Source organism: Marmota flaviventris, chromosome 1, assembly GCF_047511675.1.
Source record: "Marmota flaviventris isolate mMarFla1 chromosome 1, mMarFla1.hap1, whole genome shotgun sequence".
NCBI classification, from domain to species: domain Eukaryota; kingdom Metazoa; phylum Chordata; class Mammalia; order Rodentia; family Sciuridae; genus Marmota; species Marmota flaviventris.
This window is the reverse complement of record NC_092498.1, coordinates 15,281,083-15,303,585: the sequence shown is the minus strand read 5'-3', so window position 1 is coordinate 15,303,585 and position 22,503 is coordinate 15,281,083. Positions and strand designations below refer to the sequence as shown.

General features: G+C 45.2%; 1 protein-coding gene and 1 long non-coding RNA gene across 6 annotated transcripts in view; one reads left to right on the top strand and one right to left on the bottom strand.

The window, feature by feature from the left end:
• Hipk2 (homeodomain interacting protein kinase 2) overlaps positions 1–20,300 on the bottom strand; it is a 245,985-nt gene extending 225,685 nt beyond the window's left edge. For all 5 annotated transcript variants that reach the window (XM_071611718.1, XM_071611728.1, XM_071611726.1 and 2 more), the window contains exon 1: positions 20,107–20,300. In XM_071611718.1, coding sequence (XP_071467819.1) covers positions 20,107–20,125 — 19 coding nt within the window. In that variant the 5' untranslated portion in view covers positions 20,126–20,300. The remainder of the gene's footprint in view (positions 1–20,106) is intronic.
• LOC114105595 (uncharacterized) lies at positions 11,237–19,702 on the top strand. The gene is made up of 3 exons (XR_003585045.2): positions 11,237–11,337; positions 17,905–18,069; positions 19,362–19,702. It is a non-coding gene; the product is annotated as an uncharacterized lncRNA (long non-coding RNA).
• Positions 20,301–22,503: the final 2,203 nt, after the last annotated feature.

The window sequence follows — 22,503 nt, the reverse complement described above, 5'->3', positions numbered from 1 at the left end:
AAAACATGATGTCAGGAAGACTCAGCCTTATCAAGATGTTGATTGACCCTAGAAATCGACAAATGTAACGCGATCCCAGGGGAAATACCAACAGGTCTTTTTCTGGAATCCAGACATGTTGATTCTAAAGTTTATATGGAAAAACAAACCTGGAGAACAGCCCAGAAAACTCTCAAGAGAAAGGGCAATGAGGAAGAACTAATGCTTTCAGATATTAAAAAAACGATATAAGCTTCAATAATTAACAACAGACCAACCAGGGGACAGAGTTTAGAAGTAGATCTCCCAACCTACAGCAACTTGGTATATGATATAGTAAACATTATGATAGTGTAGGGAAAATACATATTTAACAAATGGTGTTGAGACAAGGAAAAATGTAAAGATATACCCAAACCTCAGAACATACCCTCATAAGAAAATCAAATCAACCAACACATAAATGGGGAAAAAATTAAGTTATAAAAGTATCCAAAGGAACTTGAAACATGAGATACGAAAAGTCTTTCTAACTCTGACTCAAAAATACAGAAGTCATTAAAACAAACAACAACAACACAAAAAGATGAATTTGATTACATAAGATTAAAACATTTTTGAGGGACAAAATACAAGTGAATCAAAACATAATTACAAACTTTTTGCAATTCATATAAAAATAATATGTAAAAAGCTCTTAGAAATGAAGAAAAAGACAACATCATAGTGGGGAAATGCTTAAGGTTCAAAACACAGTTCATGTAGAAAATACATAAATGGAATTTAAATAAATGAAAAGATATTCAGCCTGACCTATAATAAAAGAAATGTAGGGCTGGGGATGTGGCTCAAGCGGTAGTGTGCTCGCCTGGCATGCGTGCGGCCCGGGTTCGATCCTCAGCACCGCATACAAACAAAGATGTTGTGTCCGCCGAAAACTAAAAAATAAATATTAAAATTCTCTCTCTATCGCTCTCTCCTCTCTATCTTTAAAAAAAAAAAAAAAGAAATGTAAATTGAAACTATAATGGAATACTATTCTTACCTACCAGCAAAAATCTGAATGTTTGACAACAAATTGTGTGGGCAATGTCCTAGGGAAATAGGTACTTTCATATAATGCTTATATGAGTAAAATATGGTTCAAATCTCTCAGAGGGAATTTAGTCAATATCCTTTTCAAATGAAAGATGTACTTATCCTTTGACCATGCAATCCCACTTCCCGTGTTCCATCCCACAAATGTACCTGCACAAGTCTGAAGTGACACATGTACAAGTCTGCCCTTGCACCTGGTTTGTAAACAGCAGCAGGTTGGACACAATCCAAGATCATGTTGTTGTTCCATAAACCATGTTACGTCAACAAAATGGGGTACCTTGTGGCCATAAAAAAAAATACACTAAAGATATTTTCTAAGGACTAATATGAAGAGAATTCCAGAATGTATCAAGAGAAAAGAGTGAAGGCACAGAACAATATATGTGCTATGTTACCTTTTGTATAAGAACACACAGACACACACAGAAACACTTGAATCTGTAAAATGAAAGTCTCCAAATTTTAGCAAGCTACTAATAAAAATGGTCGCCCACGAGGGAACAAAGTGAAGAAAGCGAGCCTGCACTAGCACAGCTCTCTACGTTGTCTTAGTTTAATCACTTTAGCTTTCCAGCATAAAGAAACGTGGAGAGGATAACTTAACAAATTCCCACATACCTATCATATGCATTCAACATCTAAATAGTTTGGACCTTTTGGTCATGTAAAGGTATTACCTATCTTTAAAAAAAGGCTCAATTAAAACTTTTCTTAAACTGGAAAGAAATAATGTAAACCTAAGCATATGTCAAAGTGGTGACAGATTTATTTCTATGGACTTCAGAACACAGTATTTTAAATACATGTCTCTTGTGGGATTCATTTAAGGGTAAAGCAAAAAGTACAATGAACTGTTAAACTTTCCTCTGTAGCTTCATATTTTTCATAAGTATTAGTGTTTTGAAATCATATTCTTATGTTTATAAGTTAAAGAAGAAATAAATATTTTCCACAAAAGATGGAATTGCAATGGTAAAATTAAGGAAAGTCAAAACACAACGAAACAACCCAAAAGCAAGCAGGGAGTGTTAAAACTAAACTAAACGTCAGCCTGAACTTTCCAACGGCCTGCGTTCCCCGCTCTGTCCACTGAAACACCCTGGAAGTGAGTCACCTCTGTGGCGATCCTCCCCCTCGCCCAGACTGTGGTCTCTAAGACCACCACCCTGCACCAAGGGCCCATCCTTCCTCTCCAAGGAGAAGTATAATGTGATCCTGGGGCATTTTGTGCCATGAAGCAGGAAAGCTTTTCAAGAAGGTTCATAGGACCTAATTGAAGGAGTCCCACTGCCTATAGTTGTGACAAATGGTTAACAATACATACCAAACCAATAAAAATCCATAAATGTATAATGATTTTTAAAAAAAGATAACTGGAAAAGCTCACTACTTGAAAAGGTACACTTTTTTAAAAAACAGGGTGATATATTACTGTTTTGTAACCTGTTTGTTTTTTTTTCCATTAAGAATTTCCAGGGGGTGGGGTTGTGGCTCAGCAGTAGAGCACTTGCTTAGCACGTGTGAGGTCCTGAGTTCGATCCTTAGCACTACGTAAAAAGAAAGAAAGAAAGAAAAAAAAAAAACAAAGAATTTCCAGGGCTGGGGTTGTGGCTCAGTGGTAGACACCTGTCTTGCACACATGAGGCACTGGGTTCAATCCTCAGCACCACATAAAAATAAATAAATACAGATATTGTGTCCATCTACAACTAAAAAAATAAATATTAAAAATAACAGAATTTCCAATGTTGTATTTCAGTGAAGTTCTTCTCATTTAATGCTTTGTTCATATTCAGATTTTCATAACGGGCCCTCAAATGTGCTCGGAGGCTGGTGCATTAATATCCATATCCAGGGGAGGACCCAACCTGTGTCTGGCTGTAACTTCCTTTTAGTTTCTTTTCCACCACAGTCTCTTATTGAAAAAAGGGGCCAATTTGAAAAGGTTATTTGAAAAGGTTATTAAACACTATTTGAAAAGGCTATTAAACAACTCCTTAGCTTGAAAATTAATAATTAAAGGAGAGTTTCACCAAAGATCTGCCTTTCCATCAGAACTACACATCAGAGTAGCCAGACAACCCCCGGTGAGGTGGCCCCGCTGGACTGTAGAGAAAAAGAAGAAAAACCTTTCACAAAGCTAGTGAGAGACGGGGTTCTGACAGCAACGATCATTTAGCACTAAAACCATTAAGTAAATGCTCTGTGTGCCAAAGTCACGCCACGCAGAGCTCCAAAAAGACTGTTTTCTGGTCTCGGGGGATGTGACTGCCTGACGAGCAGCCCAGCCAGGGTCAACCGCCATCACCAGCAGCAAAGAGCGAAGGGCCCAGAACCAGCTCTGATGCACTCCTGCCAAAAACAATGGACTTGAACCCAGCCCGCCTCAGACACAGGGCACCAGGGGGTGGAGAGTCAAGCTCCAGCCCCAAAGGAGTCACCCCACACTCATCCCCCGGCAATCGGTCCCTTTCTTCAATAGAAGACTGTGTTGGACCAAGAAATGAGGAAGTTATGACCAGACACAGGCGAGGCTCCTTGGCTGGATACAGATTTTTTTATTTCAAAGGATGTTTGAGGGCCCATTATGAAAATTTGAATATGAACAAAGCATAAATGAGATGAACATCACTGAAAAACAATATTGGAAATTATTCATGGAAAAAAACCCAGAATACAAAACAGTAATATATCATTTTGTATTTATCCATGCTTTTTGTAAAAAGACCCCAAAGGCTTACCAGTGCGATATGGAAAGAGGAAAAAGTGTGAGGGAATGTGCACCTCGGCCTGGGGCATGATGGGTGTGATGTGTTTGCTTATCTTTATTTTTTAGTTTTCTATAATGCATAAATAGTGTTTCTATAATAAATAAATCAAAAAAGTTAAATAAGTCTTTAAATTTTCTAGTAAGCTACAAAAGCCCATGTAAGAAATAATGTGTCATCTTCCTAGAATATTCTGGTGACCTGTCTGTCAATGACAAGGATTCTTGGAATGACTTAGAACAATCTCCAAGTTGGAACATTACTGCTTAGACGATTCTCTGACAAACCAAAGGTTGTTTTTCCCCCACCAGATGGTGATTAGCTATAGAAATTGAACTGCTACCAACCGAGGTCCAAGAAGTCCAGGGTGATGGTCAGAGAGAAGAAATGAAAGCAAAGGTGGCCCATAAACGGGGTGCTGAAAGGCCCCGAGTACACTGCACCCACCTCCCCGTGTAGAGCATGGCAGTGGAGTTCCCAGAGCTCTAGGAGCAAAGGGAGGTTCACAACAAGTAAAAGAGCCCTCAGGTCTCAGGGAGAAAACTTCAGCTGGACATAGCTGCTGGCAGGGCAACTGTCTCAGAATCACCCTGTGACAATGAAGACACACCTCCACAGCCATTTACAAACTCACTTATCAGGCTGACTTTTGTTTTGAATCTTCACTGTCAATTTTAGAAGATATACCATACACTCTAGAGGGTGACAGTTTCTCCAGTGCAGCGCCACATAAAAATCTATCTGAACAGAAACTATGTTGTATGATCATTCACCTACTTAGCAAGTTTAGGAAGTATCTACAGCAAATGTGACAGCACTGCCATAGACAGAGACAGCCACGAACACATTTCTCTCTTCTTCGCGGAGTCTGCAGCCCAACAGATGAGCCAGGTGGAAAACAAATATATACCCAAGTCAATGGGCACCTAAAAACTTTAAGTGTTATGAAGGAAAAGAACAGAGTACTCTGCGGTCAGAAAGGATCATCTGATTCACACCAAAGGGTCAGGGAAGGTCTCCCGGAAGAAGTGACATTTCAGGTCTGATTGCAGAACGAGCAGGAGTTGGCCAGGCACCCCAGGCAGGAAAACTACATACGCAAGGGCACTGGAGCAGGAAGCACCGGGGACTGTCACTGAACTGAAAGAGGCCAGGATGCGGCACTGAGAGGGGAAGACTGGCGTCAAGAGACTGGAGAAATAAGCAGGGAATGTGCTTGACCCGTGTGGTTCAGGATTTAGGATCTTCTTGGCAGTGGGTGGAAGAAGTTGGACATCCAAAGTGGAAAAGTGATAAGATCTCATTTACACTTAGTATCGCTATGGGAAATCGGCTGGAATGGCTCCAGAATGGGCGTGGGGAGCCAAGTCAGGAAACCATGCAGATGAGACACTGTGGGGGGCTAACGAGGGTCCACACTACAGCCTGGGTGCTTGATGCAGACCAAAGTCTGTTTCCATAAGCCAAGTTTTACTAGAATACAGCCTGGCTGCCCATTTACACATTGTCTATGGACGTGTAGAGCTGGGCAGTAGTGACACAGACCATGCAGCCTGCAATGCCTAAGATGCACACCATCTGGACCTCTACAGGGAACATTTGCTAACTCTGGACCAGGGACAGAGTGGAGAGAAATGAACAGGTCTGTGATACACAGTCTGTCTGTATTATCCACCGAGTGTGCATTTGTGAATTCATCTACCACTGAAATTTGTTTGCAAAACCAAATCAGCACTTAGTCGCTCTGAATCATTCCAGCCTGTGCACAGCACAGTGATGACGATGCTCGGCCCGAGGTGCACAGCCATCTGGGGCCCAGCAAAGTCATGCTCTGCCTTCCTGTTTCAGCTCCTATATTACGAACAAGTGTCCTTCAGGCAGTGTATTCAGTGTCACATTTTTTGCACTTCTATGTTTTCCATTTTGCTTTTTCGGTACTGGAGATTGAACCCAGTTGTGCTCTACCACTGAGCTGCAACCACAGCCCTGTCATGTTTTTATTTTGAAACATGGTCTTTCAAAGTTGCTGAGGCTATCTATCCTTGAACTTGCGATCCTCCTGCCTCAGCCTCCTGAGTAGCTAGGACTACAGGTATGCGCCACTGAGCCAGGCGTTTCTGTGTTTTTTTTTTTTTTTTGGTCTGGTGATTTTGCCATTTCAGATGGTCCCAAGCACAGTACTGAAGTGCTTAAAGCTAAACACAGAAGGCTGTGATGTGTGTGGAGAGCAGGTCATGCCCTGTTCTGAGTGACTCTGTGATGAACAGAACAGCAGCTTCCAGGCTGTGCCTAACCCTGAGTGACTCCATCTTGTAAAGCAGTAGTTTGCCCCGAGTTACTTCATTTTCTGTATCAGTGCCACCCTTTGTTACTATAAGTAAACATCCACCATCCACATGGCATAATCATAAGACACAAACTGATAACAAATTAATTGTGCTAATAAAAATGACCACCTGTGAATCTACTGAATTAAATCAGAAGCACATGGAGGCATGGGGTTATCAATCCTTTATCAGAAAAATCAGGTCCATGAGCTTATCAAACACACCAGATCACAGAATGAAGCCACCTTCTCACCCATTACAGGAGGAACACTGAGACTGCTGGGGCAGTACACACTGACCTGTCATCAGACCATCCGGTAAATGTCATGAGGTCCCCAGGCTTCAGCTCAGCTGGATTTCCCTGCTTGACCTGGCTCACTTCAAAAGTGCACACCATGCAGACCCTGGCCTTCAGCAAGTTCTGTGCTCCGACAGTGGCGCACCCTGAACACATTCTCTGGCTGGTTCTTAATCTTATCTGACCACTTGCAATGACTCTTGCATTTGTATCTGCTCTCTGCCTTGCTCTGGGTATAGTCTCCTGAACCCCCCTGGCCACCTTAACCCTTTCCTAACCTTTATGTAACACAAACACACACAGAGAGATGTGTGTAAGGTGTGATATGGGACTTCAGTGTTACAGATATTAGTAATTCAAATTAGAATATAAGAACCTCAGATTTGCCTGGCACATACAAGGGACTCACAAGTACTTGGTAAACTGCAACTCATAAAAGTGATATAGCTGGCAGATTTATTGTTATTCAATAAATTCTAACACTGTGGAAAGACATCAACGTGTTTGGTCTATGTTAACAGCATAGCTCACTCCTGACAGCAGGCCTTATGAGAAAATACATGTGTTAGATAAGCTCATTCAGGCCTGAGTTACAGGGCTGCGGCCATGAGCTCAATGTTAATGAGGCAACAACATTTATTAAAATAGGGTTGTCTTCAAACAGAAACACCCGTAAAACATCATCATCACACCAGCATACGTGATGTTAGGCCAACACACAATGCCCACCAACATATGACATCACGACTCCAATGTCAGTGACACCATGTGTTGATCAGGTGATGAAAATATGACCAGAGGCTTCCAGACACTTGACCCTGCACTGCCCCTCGAAGGTTCAGTATTCACTGATGCAGTGTCCCCATGACTTTATAGAGCACAACCATGGCAAATAACGAGAATGGCTGTGCTTAGGAGGCAAAAATCAAAAAAATTAGGTGATAGATTAAATGTGTAGTAAAACAAAGTCAAGGACAACCCCAGGTTTTTGCTGTAGAAGAAGCTGCTGTTCGTGGAACTAAAGACTTCTGGAGCCACAGTATACTTCAGGGAACTTTTTTTTTTTTTGGATATGAAAAGGTTGAGATGCCTATGAGACATCTAAAGAGATGTCAAGTAGATTGTTGGCTTTGTGACTCTGGAGCTCAAAAAAGAAGCCTAGGTAAGGACAGAATGTAGGGAGTCAGTGACACACAAAGGTGGCACTTAAAGCCTGTAACTGACATGCCACCCCAGGAATGAGAGCAGGGCCCAGGATTAAGAGCAGCAAGAAACTCTGTGGTTAACTTAAGTCTTTCTCAAGGTGGTTTGACTTATTTAATATAAAAGTACTTTGAGGAAGAAATGGATCTCACAGCATATATCTAAAACCTAATGAATCTCTTAACCTAGGAAATCTATTTTGGAGAACTTATCCTAAAATTCAGTCGAAACTTAATGTTACATAGGAGAACCTGAGGAATAATTCATGATGGTAAAACCAGAAATAACCTTAACATTGGGTATGTTTACACTGACAAAACTAATGATATTTTTCTCTGTGATTTCACCTATAGATTCTGATCTTAGGAAATTTCAACTCCTCCAGAGGTTTTAATAAAAATCCACTTCTATTTCCTTCCAGCTTTTTTTAAAAAGTGGATTATTCACCTTTATCTACTACAATGCAAGCTGCTTTGGGGCAGAGTTTTATCCTTTCAGTTCATCGCTGTACACACAGCACCTACAACAGGCCCAGCACACTGGTCGTGCTCAGTAGATTTCTGTTTCATCTCACATTTTAATCATGCAGGATTTATGGTGGTGTAACGATGTGAGATGATGATACCTGTGGACATTTTTCAAGATGCTAACATCTTGTCCCATTTCATCTGTCTTACCAGCTTTCTTATCCCCACTGCTCCATGGCTCCTCCTCCATCATCTGTTAAAGGCTCTCAGACAACAGAGCCTTACCTTGGGCTCACCTGTTCTGCCCTGTGGATGGATCTGTCAAATTCTGTGCTAAATTTGAAGTGGTATGGCTTAACACTGGGTGCACCTAGCCCCTTTGCTATTCTTCTTTCAGGCCCGACTAGTCTATGCGCAACACCTCTTCCAAGAAAAGCAACAGAAATCAGTGTCTCAAATTTTAAAACACATTTCCAGATTTTGATGGAAACAAAAGCCATTTATATTTGGAGAGAAGCCAACATGTTTACAAACCCCACTTCCTGAGCTGGGAGGAACTGGAAAGACTGTCTAAAAGGTAGCCATCGTTGGGGGGGGGGGGGGGTAACTGCAGGATCCAAATCGCCTACTGCGGTGGGGAACCCAGCTCTGCATGTGTGAGCTGCCGGAGCCTCCCCTGCATCCACAGACCACATGATAGTGGAGTCTACCTTGTGGCACTGCTGCAGAGATGCAAGAAATTCAAACATGCCACGTTGTAGAACTGGCAACTGAAAGTGCTGGATTCGATTTGCTGTTAGGATCATCTTTTCAGAGTATTTTCCCCTAGAGGTCTCAGTGAGATTATTCTCAGATTTGGAATCTGTTTTGCTGCTCAAAGAGGGCTCTGGGCGTGCTCCTCCACCCCACCTCCCTCCCACGCGACAGCCACTACACTGCATGCTCTGCCCTTACTACCTCATCCACCTCATCCGAGCAGGGCCAGGGCACTGGGACATTCCTATGGGGACACAAACACTCTAGCACTGACGGTCTCCAGCTTAGTTGCCTCTTCTCTAGGAAGGATCCCAGCCCCTTCATGCTGGACCCCTCGTATGTCATGCAGACCACTCTGGCTCGCCCGGGAGAAGCAGGGCAGCCTGCCTGTCAAGACAAGAGTGGGCTCTGGCGTCAGGTGGACTCGAATTCAAGCCCTGGCTCTACCAATTACTGGTTAGGAGACCTTGGATACGTTATTTAATATCCCTAAGCCTCAATTTTCTCTTCTGTAAACAGAGAAAATCATAGAGCTGTTAAACGCTGGTTAATAATAATATGCTACTGTAAGAATAACTCCCATTCTGTTCTGGGGCCCCAGGGCCAAACAGCAAGGCCTACAGACTGGCTGGCTCTAGACGACCAAGAGAAAGTAGCTCCTGTACTTACTGACCTGTCCTGCTTGGGAGAAGTTGGGAAGGCAGAGGGGGAGGAGGCTGGGCTGGATCTGCAAACTTCGGGAAGCCCGGCTACAAAAGGCTGCAGAGCTGCAGACATGCCACGCTGGTATCACACTCGTGTCCAGGAAAAGCTTTCATCAAAGCAACCATCATCTGATTTTAAGTATTTACTGAATTTTCACTCCTCCAAAATAACGATTCTCAACCGGAAATGCAAACTATTGGGCCCTACTGCAGACCTCACGAGTCAGAATCTCTGGGGGTGGGTCCCCGTGTCTTAAGAAGCCATCCTGGGTGGTTGTGAGGCCGGAGAACCACTTCTCAACATGCCTACATCCACTGAAAGCCCCAGTCCTACCAGAATGACAAGGCACATACGGCCCTGAAGGTGCCCCCACTCAAAAGAATAAGGAGCGAGGGAAAGGGTCTGGCTTTGTAGGCAGATCATAAGCAAGTAGAAGCAGAGAAGAGACGCCATCAAGGATGGAGGGGCACCACGTATGCCAAGGGCCAGAGCTCACACAACAGTGGCCAGACTGACCAGGTTCACTGTGAACATGCTCCCTTAGCTGCAACAGGAGAGTGGCCCATTTCATTACTTAAGCTTCACAAAGCAAAGCAGCACTATGTAGAAAACCCAGGGTGAGGAGGGAAGGAAGGGAGCCCGGCTGAGTGAAGCAACAGCCAAACATCGCTTCGACAAACAGCAAACAGGAAACATTTCGAGTGTCTGTTGCCCAAGTGTTTGAAGCAAGGTGTCCCCTTATCAGCACTGCCCTTAGGCAGAACACAGGGTCCCTGCCATACCCTCCCCAGGGCTCAGGAGTCCCCAGAGTCAAGGTGTGTAACCACTTACAGGTGAGCAGCCGCTCTCTTCCAGGCCCTGGAGCTGTGGGGATTCCCTTTCACAAGGGCCATGCCAGCTTCCGGGTCCCTTCCCAGGGCCTGTGGGCATACACATAGGCCTGACAGGCATCCCATAGACACCCCTAGGTCCAAGAGGAGGGGGAGGGGGTAGCAGCTTGGACACACAAACCAGGAAGGGTCAGTGGTAGGCTGGGCCTGGTGCTGTGCTCTGGTCCCAGGACCCACAAATGTCAAGCTCTTATGAGTGTAAAAATCTGTGTTCAGATACTTTCAAAGGCTGCTTGGAAGAACTGCCATGCTTCTAAGGCAGGTCTGGAGCAGCACCAGGCAAAAATGCACACCCAGGATCGCACATGGGATCAGAATGTCATGGCTGAAAGCAATGGCAGGTCTCAAGCTGTGGTCATGGTGAAGGGAAAGAAAGACTCTAAATCAGACCTTGGGGAATCAGTATTCTTTAAAAAAGGGCTGGGGCTGGGGCTCAGGGGTAGAGCGCTCGCCTAGCACACGTGACGCACTACATAAAAATGAAATAAAGATACTGTGTTCACCTACAACTAAAAAATAAATATTTTTTAAAAAGCTGCTTAATGACTTAAAAGTGCTTTGAGGTTCTGTGAAACTCATCATGACTGTACTGGTTCCTCTCCTGTGAGTCTCTGTTGTTGTTGTTAATAAGTAGCTCATGGTGACAAGCTGCGAACTTCTCAGGGAAACAAGGAACAACTTCCTAACAGAAGACTGTAAACACAGGAGCTGAGGGCACTGTGGCTTTTCTCTCCTTGGGAAAGAAGGAAAGATTCCCTCCAGAATAGGCCCCAGGCAGCACTGCAGACTGCAAGTGGTCCCAGAGGACCGAAACTCAGTAACTTTCACAGTCTGGGGACAGAGGTAAGTGGCTCTGATAGCCTCCTAAGAACCATGACATCGGAGCTCCACTTGGAGATGTGGAGCATTCTGGGGTGTTCTGGGGCTTTCGTGCACACTGCCCAGGGCAGGGGGTGGACGAGCCTGGATCTGTATTCCCCACGCGCAGACTCCCTGTCCAGTATCAGAGAGGCTCTTCACTGCTCTGGACCTCAGTGTCCTCCTGTGTCAAAAGCTGAATACTACTTCATGAAGACCTTGCCAGGTATATACTATGACTCAAGAAGATCCTGGGCAATGCGAGGAGCCTACAGAAAGAAGAAACTCTTAGAAGAACAGAACGATACCATGGTATCGCCAACACCAGCAAGTCTTCCCCACCCTAGATCTCCGCCATAAGGTTCAGGGACGAAAGCAAAAAGGAACAAATAATTATTGAACCCTTGGGCCAGGCATGCTGACCAGAGCTATCTGCACGTCCTCCTGGGTGACCCTGAGAGCGGCCCCATCTCCATGGGGCTCACACCTCCCGCTACACTACCCAGCCTCCCCACAGAGCTCACCTCCAGCTGCCTCCTTCCTCCGATTATATCTAGCCTGGTAAAAATTACCTTGTTCAAGTATCATTTTGATTATATCGGTCCCCTTCTCCACACCATAAAATGTCTCTTGAATTAGAACCCCTTTTAAACCTTTCAACAACTGATCCCAAACACTTACCATTCTCATCTGCTGGTCTATTTTGTGCTTACCACTCAAGCCAAGCAAAAATTACTTTGCAAATGAATTCCATTATGCGCTCTGCTTATTCACCTTGTTAAGCCGGCACAAGAGCTTGGACTGTTTCTGTTGTCTCTTTATAGAAAGAAATACCTCATTTATCCGACTTCCTTGGAAATAAGCTGATCCACAAAATTGATCTGCATAAATTAACTTGCCCCTCTACCAGGAACTTAACCCTTGAAGCAGCCTTAAATCCCTTTTGGAGTAAGTCCCAGGTAAATCAAAGGAGAGAGTTTCTCTATTTTAACCATTTTCATTTCTGTAATACATTATAGAACCTCCCAGTCTCAGTTAGCAGAACATAATGAACATCGATTAATCTTTTCCTGATGGTGCAGGTCATACTTAATGAATAACAGTGATCACACTGTGCTGGGCCACAGATGGAAGAGGCTCAGGGGCTGGCACTGATGGCACATGGGCATTCTCTTGCACACTTTCTCTCTACTTCTCCTTGGCACAAGCACCCCTGAAATTCACTTTCTACCTGAAGTTCCTGCTAGCAGCATGCATTCGGAGGGGTGGATGCAGTTACACAGAATTTGGGAGTTAGAACTGCCCCTTTCTATACAGTTTCAAGAATTTACATTCTGGTTTTTGTCAGAGCCCTATAAATTCTTTATTAGAAGAAAAAAAATAAGAACCCCTATCCCCCCCCTCATTTTCACAACCAACAATAAGCCAATATTCTCCAAATTTAACATATGATTTTCTGGGGGAGTAGGGTACCAAGGATTGAACCCAGGGGCACTTAACCACTGAGCCACATACCCAGCCGTTTTTATTTTATTTTTTTATTTTTGAGGTAGAGTTTCACTAATTGAATTGAAGCCTCGCTAAGTTATTGAGGCTGGCTTTGAACTCATGATCATCCTGCCTCAGCTTACTGAGCCACTGGAATTATAAGCGTATACCACCACATCTGGCTTATGTGACTTCTAACAGGACTGCAGGAACAAATACCATTAAAATGTGCTTCTTGAATGCTCTGAAGCTACAAGTTGTATATAGAACTAGCATGATGGATTGCTTTTATTATAATAATTGGAAAAGTCACTTCATATTTAACTAACAATTCATAGGTTGAATCAACAAGGAAACATTGGTATGGAGGAAAATGGTAAATAGCCTCAAACGTTTTTTCATCAGGATGCAATCTGTAACTGTGTGAACCAAAAATGCTTTTCCATCTAATGTTATAGAAAGTTCCATAGTGATATTTCACTGCAGATGGACAGAACCACCTGGGGGGGAATGCCCTTGTCCGCTCATATATTAGACTGCATTCTTTTGTGACAAAGGTTTTATAAAGTCTGCAGCATTAGCACATGCAGAAGAGTCAATCAATCTTAATTCTGCTTACATGGTGGCATTTAATTAATCAGAACCTACTAGGGCAAAAGTGGTTAGGCAAGAATTGTTAAAAACAGAACAAAATCACTACAAATCAGTTCAATGCCATGTTCAGAAATAAGTGGCTATAAAACCACAAAATTGTTTTGTAGCTTTAAAGAGCCTGTGTGTGTGTGTGTGTGTGTGTGTGTGTGTGTGCTTGTTTTTTGGATTTTTTTTTTTTTCTTTGCAACTTTTTTCCTACCTGGCTTTCTAATGGCAAAGTCCCGCATCAGAAAATACCCAGTTGCAATGAGATTGCCCATTATTTCTTTTGCTTTTCCCATTGGCTTTACACCAAAGAGAGGAAGGAATCCCCTCTGAAAATCTGCCTGGCAACCACTCTCATGAACATCGAGCTGGCCAACTTAGAGGACCTGGTAAAACAGGTATGGCTCTTGCTGACTCAGAATCCATAAAGAATTTGACAAACCGTCCTTCCCAAACCTGGGTGAACTGACATTACACTGAATCATCAAGATTCTTCTGTGTGCTCTCTTTTCTTCATTCAAGAGCAGTGCAAGTTTTTTATACTTTATGTCCTCTGCATTCTGTTGGTCAGATCCACAGGAAATAATTAAGAAAGATTCTAGAGTTGAAAGCAGAGAGGAGAAATTCAAAGTGCTCCAGAGTCAAGCAGAAGTGGTGGCCTTGTTGAGGTGAGGGTGAGGACATCAGACACAAGCATGAGAGAAAGAGGTGAGCGCAGGCTTAATAGGAGCCACCACCCAGGGTTGTTCTGAAGTAAGTCATTACTTAGAGATATTAAAATGCACAGTCAATTCAACAAATATTTACGAAATGCCTACTAGGTTTAAGGAACTATACAGCTATTGTGGGGGATACAAAGATGAATCATACTTGGTTCTTGCCCTCCAGGGGTTCCCAAAGATGCAAGAACCCTGCAGTCATTTCCTTGCATATGCTGTACTAATAAGAACATTATGAAGGAACTACATTCAGATTTGATCACCATTTTTTTTTTTTTTTTAATGAGGAGAAGCTAGAGTTCAGAAAGAAAGTAGATGCTCTCAGGAACATAAAACAGGCTCTGTGAGGAAAAAGCTAAAGAGACCCAGTTCTTATCCTCAAGTACATGAAAGGTTTTGAAGAAAAGAACCAAGGAAAAGAAAACAAGTTTGAATGACAGCAGGAGCCATTTCTGCCTGGCCCGGGAATGTCTTGACAATCAGGTTAATAGAATACTGGTATTGGTCACTGAGGGAGTTCCTGGTGCCCTTTCTTGGAAAAAAAAGTTTTAATGAACTGAAGATTTCAAGTCACAGACATTCACCTTCCTGAAGGCAGAGCATGAATGACATCTCTCTGGAGGTCTGCTCCTGCTCTGGGCTCTAAATTCCTAAGGACAGAGCCAGGCTTTTCTTTTTTCATAACTCCCAGGATGATCTGCTCCTGGGAAGTGGCACTGAATGTTGCAGCATGACCACCTGATGGATGACCCCACCAAGTACCACCGCAGAGCAACCTGGAATACAAGAGCTCAGCAGGACAGCAAAGCAGGCATCAATCTTCCAACAGCCACGTGTGGGTGCCAGAGCCCACCCACAACAGAGCCTGTGACTCTAAATGCAAAACAACAACAACAACAACAAAATGTCCCAGTGGTATGTGCATGAGAAATGTGTTTGCATTGACAAAGATACACAATTCAAGTAATGAAAGAGGAAGACTGCAAATGAGAGATGGCAACATCTAAGACATTTCTAAGAAAATCTGTGAGTATATGTGACACTCCTATATACGTTATTTATTTATTTATTTTTTAGTCCACATAAAGAAAATATTTCAAGAGAAAAATAGGGAAATAAGGTATTCCCTTTATACCTTAAGAAAACATAAGCATGGAAAAAAAAGAAAGAAAACATAAGCATGTAAGAACTACCACTAGAAAAAGAAAGAAAAAAGACTGCATATGGGGCCAGACCCCCAGACCCCCACAGTGGTCCAAGTTTAACTATTTGGCTTTACTTCCTATTCTCCTATAATCCTCGAGGGTGGGGGCCAAGTCTTTGTCATTTCTCCAGACTAAGAACCTGTCAGGGGGCCCAGTACATAGCAGACCCTGAGTAAATGCTTGCTGAGTGAATGCATTAAGGATGTGTCCTGGTCTGCAGAGCAGGAGAACAGGGAGTTTGTGTGGGTAGAGGGTACAGAAAGCGCCCAGCACAAAGCACAGCCTAAGTCATAATTAACATCACCAACTCCAAGTATGTCAGGTTCTTTTAGAGGAAAAATAAAGATCTTATAATCCAGGTTTTCAATTTTATGAATCCCTCCCCCATATGAAATGGAACTATGACAAGTTTGGGCCTTTCAAGTTCACACTCTATCGGGGTTACATAAAGTCTGCTGGTATGATTCTGAATCCTGTCTTTGATGGCAACCCCAAGTGCTCAAATCGTCATCACAAGACTACCAGAGAGCACTGGAAAATTACATGTTCAGAGAACAATAAAAAAATGCTCACATATCCTACCCTCTTGATCATCACTACTTTGTTCCATGCAAACCTCAAAAGTGGCTCCCCAAGATTGGTCTCTATGGAAGGAAGGAAGAGAAACGAAGGAATATAAAACATAAAATATGAAGAATATGAGCAGCTGTAACTTACATAAAGCACCAAGTTTTCTTTCGTACAAAAGTGATGTCTAATGCATGGTGGAGCAGACCCTGGACCATGGCTGGGTAGGATCCTCCCCTCGAAAGAGGTCCCTAGGAGCCACCTCTGGACCTCCTTGCCCAGCCTGCTACCTTGTTCAGAAATGTATCCTGGCTAAGGGCAAAGGTCACCTTTCACACTTGGGGATACTTTGCCAGAGGCACAGTTATAGCCCCTGAAACTCTGTCCTAGTATTTGTACATTTTTAAAGTAGCACAGAAAGTGCCACTATAGAAGAGAAATTCTCCACCTGAAACCAGCAGAAGCTCAATGGGAATAAAGGCTCTGGAAAGGTCACAGAGGGGGTAAAAAAAAGGTTCTTTCTTCTGTGGCTCTAGGGGGTTTATTGTTGCTGGTGCCCAAACTGCAAAAGGAATAGCAGGAGATTAATAATTGAAATGTTGCTATTATTGGTTTTCTAAACTATTTGTGGGTTATTCTTTCCCTGGAGTGGTCACGCCATAAGCAGCTCAGAAGATAGAGGGATTTAATACATACTGAGAAAATGCCTACTACAGCCAGGGACTTCACTAAACACTAGTTTCTAATGGAGTCTTCACACAATCCAATAAGGCTTAAAAAAAAAAAAAAAAAAAGCTCCAAGAAGTTAAGAAACATGCCCAAAGTCATACGGCTCAATTCAGACTCTAGATTTTTCTGTTTCTAGTCTCATACCACAATGTCCAGAATCAAGGATAAAATTACTGAGCTTAGATTCACTACTCAAATGTGATGAGTCGAAAAACAATATTTATACTTACTCATTTTAAAAATATAAAACATAAACACAGGAAGAGATATTTTAGAACCTGTGTCATCAAATTTTTTTAAGGAAAGATGATTCAGAATCTCCCTTCTTGGTAGGCATCTTAATAGACAGGTGCTTTGGGGTCCATCTGATGATGAGTTTCAGCAGGATAGTTTCTGGAACTCTGCAAAGTGTTCCTCGATATAAGCCCCCACTAATCAACACATCACATCTCAGGTACAGTCAGACATAATGAACTTGGAATTTAGGTTCCTCTAATTCAGGACCCACAGCAATACAGACCTTTGTGGTTGGCCTTTGCACTCATATTGAAAAGGCCTTGCTAAGCAAGTTAATGGAGTAAATACAATCACAAGGCAAATGTTTAACCTTCTAAAGAAAATAAACTTTTTTAAAAAGAAGTTTAACTTGATCAGTACCAAGCCTCTGAAAGCTAATGTGCTGTTTATAAACCTATCCTTAAAGCAAGTCCCGGAAAACTGATTATACTTTGTTGCCCATTAATTTGTATTATCAAACATACCTTGTTTCAAAAACAGTACTCCTGTCTAAATCTCTGGCAGTTACAAATGCTTTACTAATGCATTATGGCCTTCACCCAGCATTCTAACTGGGTACAGTTGCATTCCATTTAAGCAATTCCAGCTGAAAGGCCTCATGTGTCATTATACTTTTCCTGAGAAGAATCATATTCAATTTTTAAGAGCTCAAAACCCATTAGAAATCCCTCTTCTTGGAAAATTCCACATGAAAAACACCACTCATTTAAGACATACACAGGGAGTCCGTGTGTTCTGATTAGGATATGGTAAAAATCAAGTTCACTGAATCCAGCAGATGTCACCAAGAGGGAAAAAGGAGGTCACTGGAGTCTTGGAAGCACCCGTCACAGCGAGTAAATGGAGGTCCCAGCAGCATAATTCTCGACTGTGGAGGTCATCGATCTGCTTTAAAGCATGACCAATAGTCTCTTTCAGAAAGACCAGATCTCAGTTTGGAGCTCAAGAGCAGGTGAAGAGGAAGACTACTCAAAAAATTATAAAGAGGCACAGAGAAAATGCCACAAAATACAGGAACAATAAGACTACACATACGAGATTGATGGAAACCCAGGGTTGAAAGGGGTCACCAGGTAAGTCACCTGGGAAGGGGAAGGAAGACTGGCAAAACTGTGAGCTGAGACCTTAGAGATCCATGATTATTCTGAAGCCATAGCACCTCACACACCTACAATCCTTTATCTGGTGTGATACATTGAAAGAAGGATGCATAAGAACAGGAGCTCCAAGTCTTAGCCCACGGGGAGATGGCCTACATTCCATATGGCTTTAGAATGAAGAGAAGAGGAGAACAGCGTAGTTCCCAAGATGGCTTTGTACAAAGTTGACAAAATACATCTCAACCCACGTACTCAGCCCCCTGTAACAGAGAAAGCAGTCGTCTACTATAGTTTTGAATTCAATGCCAAGTTCCTTCTCTAATTCTCACCCCGAGTGTCCAGCAGAGGGAGTCTCAAAGAGGTACTTAATAAAGAGAAAACTGTTTCATTTTAACACTCTAGACAGTGGGAGCTTTGACTGCAGCCCCCTCCACTAGACACAGATGAACAATGACTGCCCGACATGGGCTCTTATAGGCGTTCACAAATCCACCGGCATGTTTTATTCTGTGTGGTGGAGTGATCAGAAATTTGGTTTTGTTTGGTCGAATGGTTAAATGGACCTTGTGTTCTTCAGAATCAAAGAGGAAAGCCCCTGGAATAACATCTCTCTGTTGCCTTCTAAACAGCCCCTTTGTTTCTAAGAGAGTCTGAAAAAAAAAAAAAAAATATTTACAGTCGATAGGTTATTTACAGCCTCGTTATCCAGGGCCTGACTGGTAACTTTATTCCATCCAGAAACCTAATTCATTTGGAGCCCTAGAACTAATAACAGATTTTCTTTTCAGATAAGTTTTTTTTTTTCTTCCCCAAATCAGCCTCTCCTAACAGAGATAAAACTATTAATGTGATCCCTGTCTACTCACCACAACTGTTCCTGGATTTATAGGATTACAATCTCTTCTTGCCCCTCCTCTCCATTCCATGCAAACCCTTTCCCCTCTCGTTTGCGATTTCATCCAGAGAATATCTGAACAAAACCGAAAGAAAGCCAGATGGACCCTCACTAAAAGTATGTAAAGGCTGCTATTTCAATGATTTCATGGGAGAAACATTTTCACGATGAAGTGACTGAAAAATCAGACACACTTTGGTTGAAAATCCCTCGTACTACAAGCACACAAAAACACACCGAAGTGTAAAAACTTAGTTGATTCCGGTTTGATTTCTGGCTGGAAGCTGCAGGAACTGACTGAAGAGAAACGAAAGAGTGTGCAAAGCAAATGTAGTGCCTCTGTCTTACCTTCTTTTCTTTCTTCCTGAAGACAGTCAAATCAGAAAAAAAAATCACCCAACGCCAGGTGAAGAAGGTGCACAATACAGATTTCTCAAGACCGATCCAGAGAAACGTCTTCGCCCCCCGCCCCCCGACTTGAAAGCCCAAACTACATTCTCCCTTCCCCACGCTAATGCGGGGAGATTTTACCCTATTTCATTGTTCTGCCTGGGTCTGAAATGGACTTTTCATCTCTTCGCCCCCTCACCGCCTGGCCCCAAACGATCCGATCCCACAGCCCCCCAAAATCGGAGGCTCGCGAAGAATAAAGGAGTGTGGGGTGGGAGCGGAGAGGAATGGAAAGGGGAGCAGCGAGGGCAGAGAAGTAGAAAGGGGGTAATCCTAAAGGTAACGTTCTGGGCGGGGGGGTGGGGGAGCGAAACTGCATCACCTTCATTTATCACAAATAAATGAAAAGAACGGTCAGAGGTCCGTCTTCCCCGGCGCCCCCACCCCATTTCTTTTCTTAGGGCAGTAGCCCACCCGGGCACACACCCCCTGCCGCCGCCCCCCCAGCCTCTTTCTCCACCCTGGAAATAAGATCCTGCCGAACGCCGATCCCGGCCGCGTTCTGGCCGGGGAGGGGGCGCGGGGAGGGTCGGGGAGCCCTCTCCAGCCCCGCGGAGGGGGCTGCAGCCGGGGGCTGCCGGCGAGGGGCCGCGGGCAGAACAAAGCTGCGGGGGCCGGGCCGGCGGCGGCGGGCGAGCGGGGTCGGCGGGACCGGCGCCCCTTACCTTCGTACACGGGGGCCATCGGGGCCGGGGTGTCCGCGATTCATGGCCACGGAGAAGGGAAAGCGGCGCGCGAGCTCGGCCCCCCCAGCCTCAGTCGGAATCTGCCATCTTGAGCCTGTGTCTCCGCTCTCGGCGCAGCCGAGGCCGCCAGCGCCCGCATCACCGCCTCACTTGGCCGGCGCCGGGGGAGGGGGCCGGGCGGGCGCGCCGCCGCCGCCGCCGCCGCCGCGGCCCGGGCCCTGTGCGGGGGCTCGGCCGGGCGGGCGGGCGGGCGGACGCCGAGGCCGAGGGCCGGGCGGCCGCGGCGCCCGAGCGGGTCCGCGGAGGGCGGGAGCGGGGCGGGCAGCGCGGCCAGGGCCCGGCCGGAGCTCAGCTCAGCATGGCTGTGTGTGGGGGCTCCGGCAAAAGTTGCCCGGGAGGAGGCGGAGGCGGGGAGCGCGGCGGAGGAGGGGCGGCGCGGCCGAGCGCGAGCGAGCAGCGAGCGAGCCGGGAAGAGCCACAGGGAGTCCGCGCGCAATCGAGCGCCGATGGCACGGATGCGAGGCGGGGAAGGCCGAGCCGGAGGGCAGAGCCGGGCCGCCGGGCCGCCGGCCGAGGGCACCGCGCGGGGGCGGCGGCGGCGAGCACCGCGGCGGGCCGCGCGGGCGCCGGGCGCGGACGGGCGGGAGCCGAGCGGCGCTCGGGGCCGGGGCCGGCGAGCACGGTCCCCTCCGAAGCCCCGGAGCCGGTCCGCGGCGGGCGCAGCCCGAACTTTGAGTGTGTGCGCGTGTGTGAGCGCGCGTGCCGGGGCGGGCCGGGCCGGCGGGAGGGGAGCCCCGGCCGCCAGAGCGCCGCGCCCCCTCGGCCCCGGCCGGCGCCCGCAGGGACCCGCGGGGAGCGGAGGAGCGAGCGGGCGCGCGCCGCCCTGGAGGGGGACTTGGCCCCGCCGCGCGGGGACGCAGGTTCTGGAGCGCCCGGGGGTCGCCCAACTCCTGCGGGGCCTGGCTCCGCGCCAGCCTGCTCGGCCTCCGCGTCCCGGTCCTGAGCACCTGGACCGCAGCTTCCCACCGCCTGGTTCCCAGGCCTCGCTTTTCCCAGCTTCACTTACAGCCGCCCCGACTCTCCCCAGCCCCGAGCCCTCTCCAGGTGTGCTCCTCCAGAATGGCTGGGCAGGATGCCCTGCCAGCCGCCTCCAACTTAGGACTTGAGTCCTCTAAGGCAGTATTTTGAAAACTGCGGATCATGACACATGAATAGACCGTAAAATAAGTTCGGTGGATGGCAACCAGCTTTTTAAAAGTACGAAGTGGAAGCTAGTCGAAAATATTAGAGCCATTGCCCCTAGTAAGGACAATCGTTGTATCATAAAACTTTTGTTTCAGTTACATATATTGGACAAGGGTGCTGGACCATGTGTACATTGTATTTCCTACTGTGAATCATAAGGCATACAAAGTTTAAAATGATTTATAACACTGTGCAACTTTTTTTTAAAAATCCACCATTTTTCTCATTAGTTCTTATCCTTGTCAACCCCCATATTTTATGCCCACTCCCCTCCCACCAAAAGACAAGTTCTTGCACACACTTACCTGGTTTTGTTAGTGGTATGTCACCCCCTTCATCCCAGGATAGTCTTTCTTTGATTCTACCATCTTCCTTGCCTCCATATTCAATGCTACATTCCCAAGTGCTTCTCCTTCTTCCTAGTCTAGTGTCATTCATATTTTATTTAGGATTCTAGATTACTGTTGCTAAAAGGACCCTCAAAAAATCTTCCAGGCTGACCATGCCCTTTTAGAGTTAAAGACAAGTGCAGAATAGTAAAGTATATTGCCCAAGGTCACACAGTGTTGAACCTTGGGGATTGGTATCTAGGCTCCCATGCTGATGTTCTTTGCTTCCCAATGTTCGGTCATCCCTTCCTTTCTATCCTCCTTGCTATCTTAGCTAGTTTGTCCTGAACGCTGCCCATTTCATAATGTGTGGTTCTGACCATGTTGTGCCCCTGCTTGCCACCCTTCAAGGACTCAACCTCTGCGTGGAGGGCTGAGTTGCCTTGCTCTGTGGTTTTTAATCAAGGCAGGCAGGTCCTGACTTACATCTCCTAGGACATGAGTGCAGCAAATCACTGCCTCTCTGGCCAGACTGGTTTACTTGTAATCTTCTGCCAGCCTTGCCCATCTGTGCCTTTGTGCCTTTGCCCAAACTGTCATTTTCCCACCAGGGTTGCTTTCTCCATCTTCTCTCTTTAACTAGCTTCTACCTGTGCCTGGCTCATTTCCTCCATAAAACCACCTGAGGTAACATGAGAGCAAGAAAGAACTGGGTTCATATCACAACTTTTCTGTTTAGCAGCCATGTGAACTCGGTCAAATTACTTTACCTCTCTGAGCCTCAATTTATACATCTTGCTTG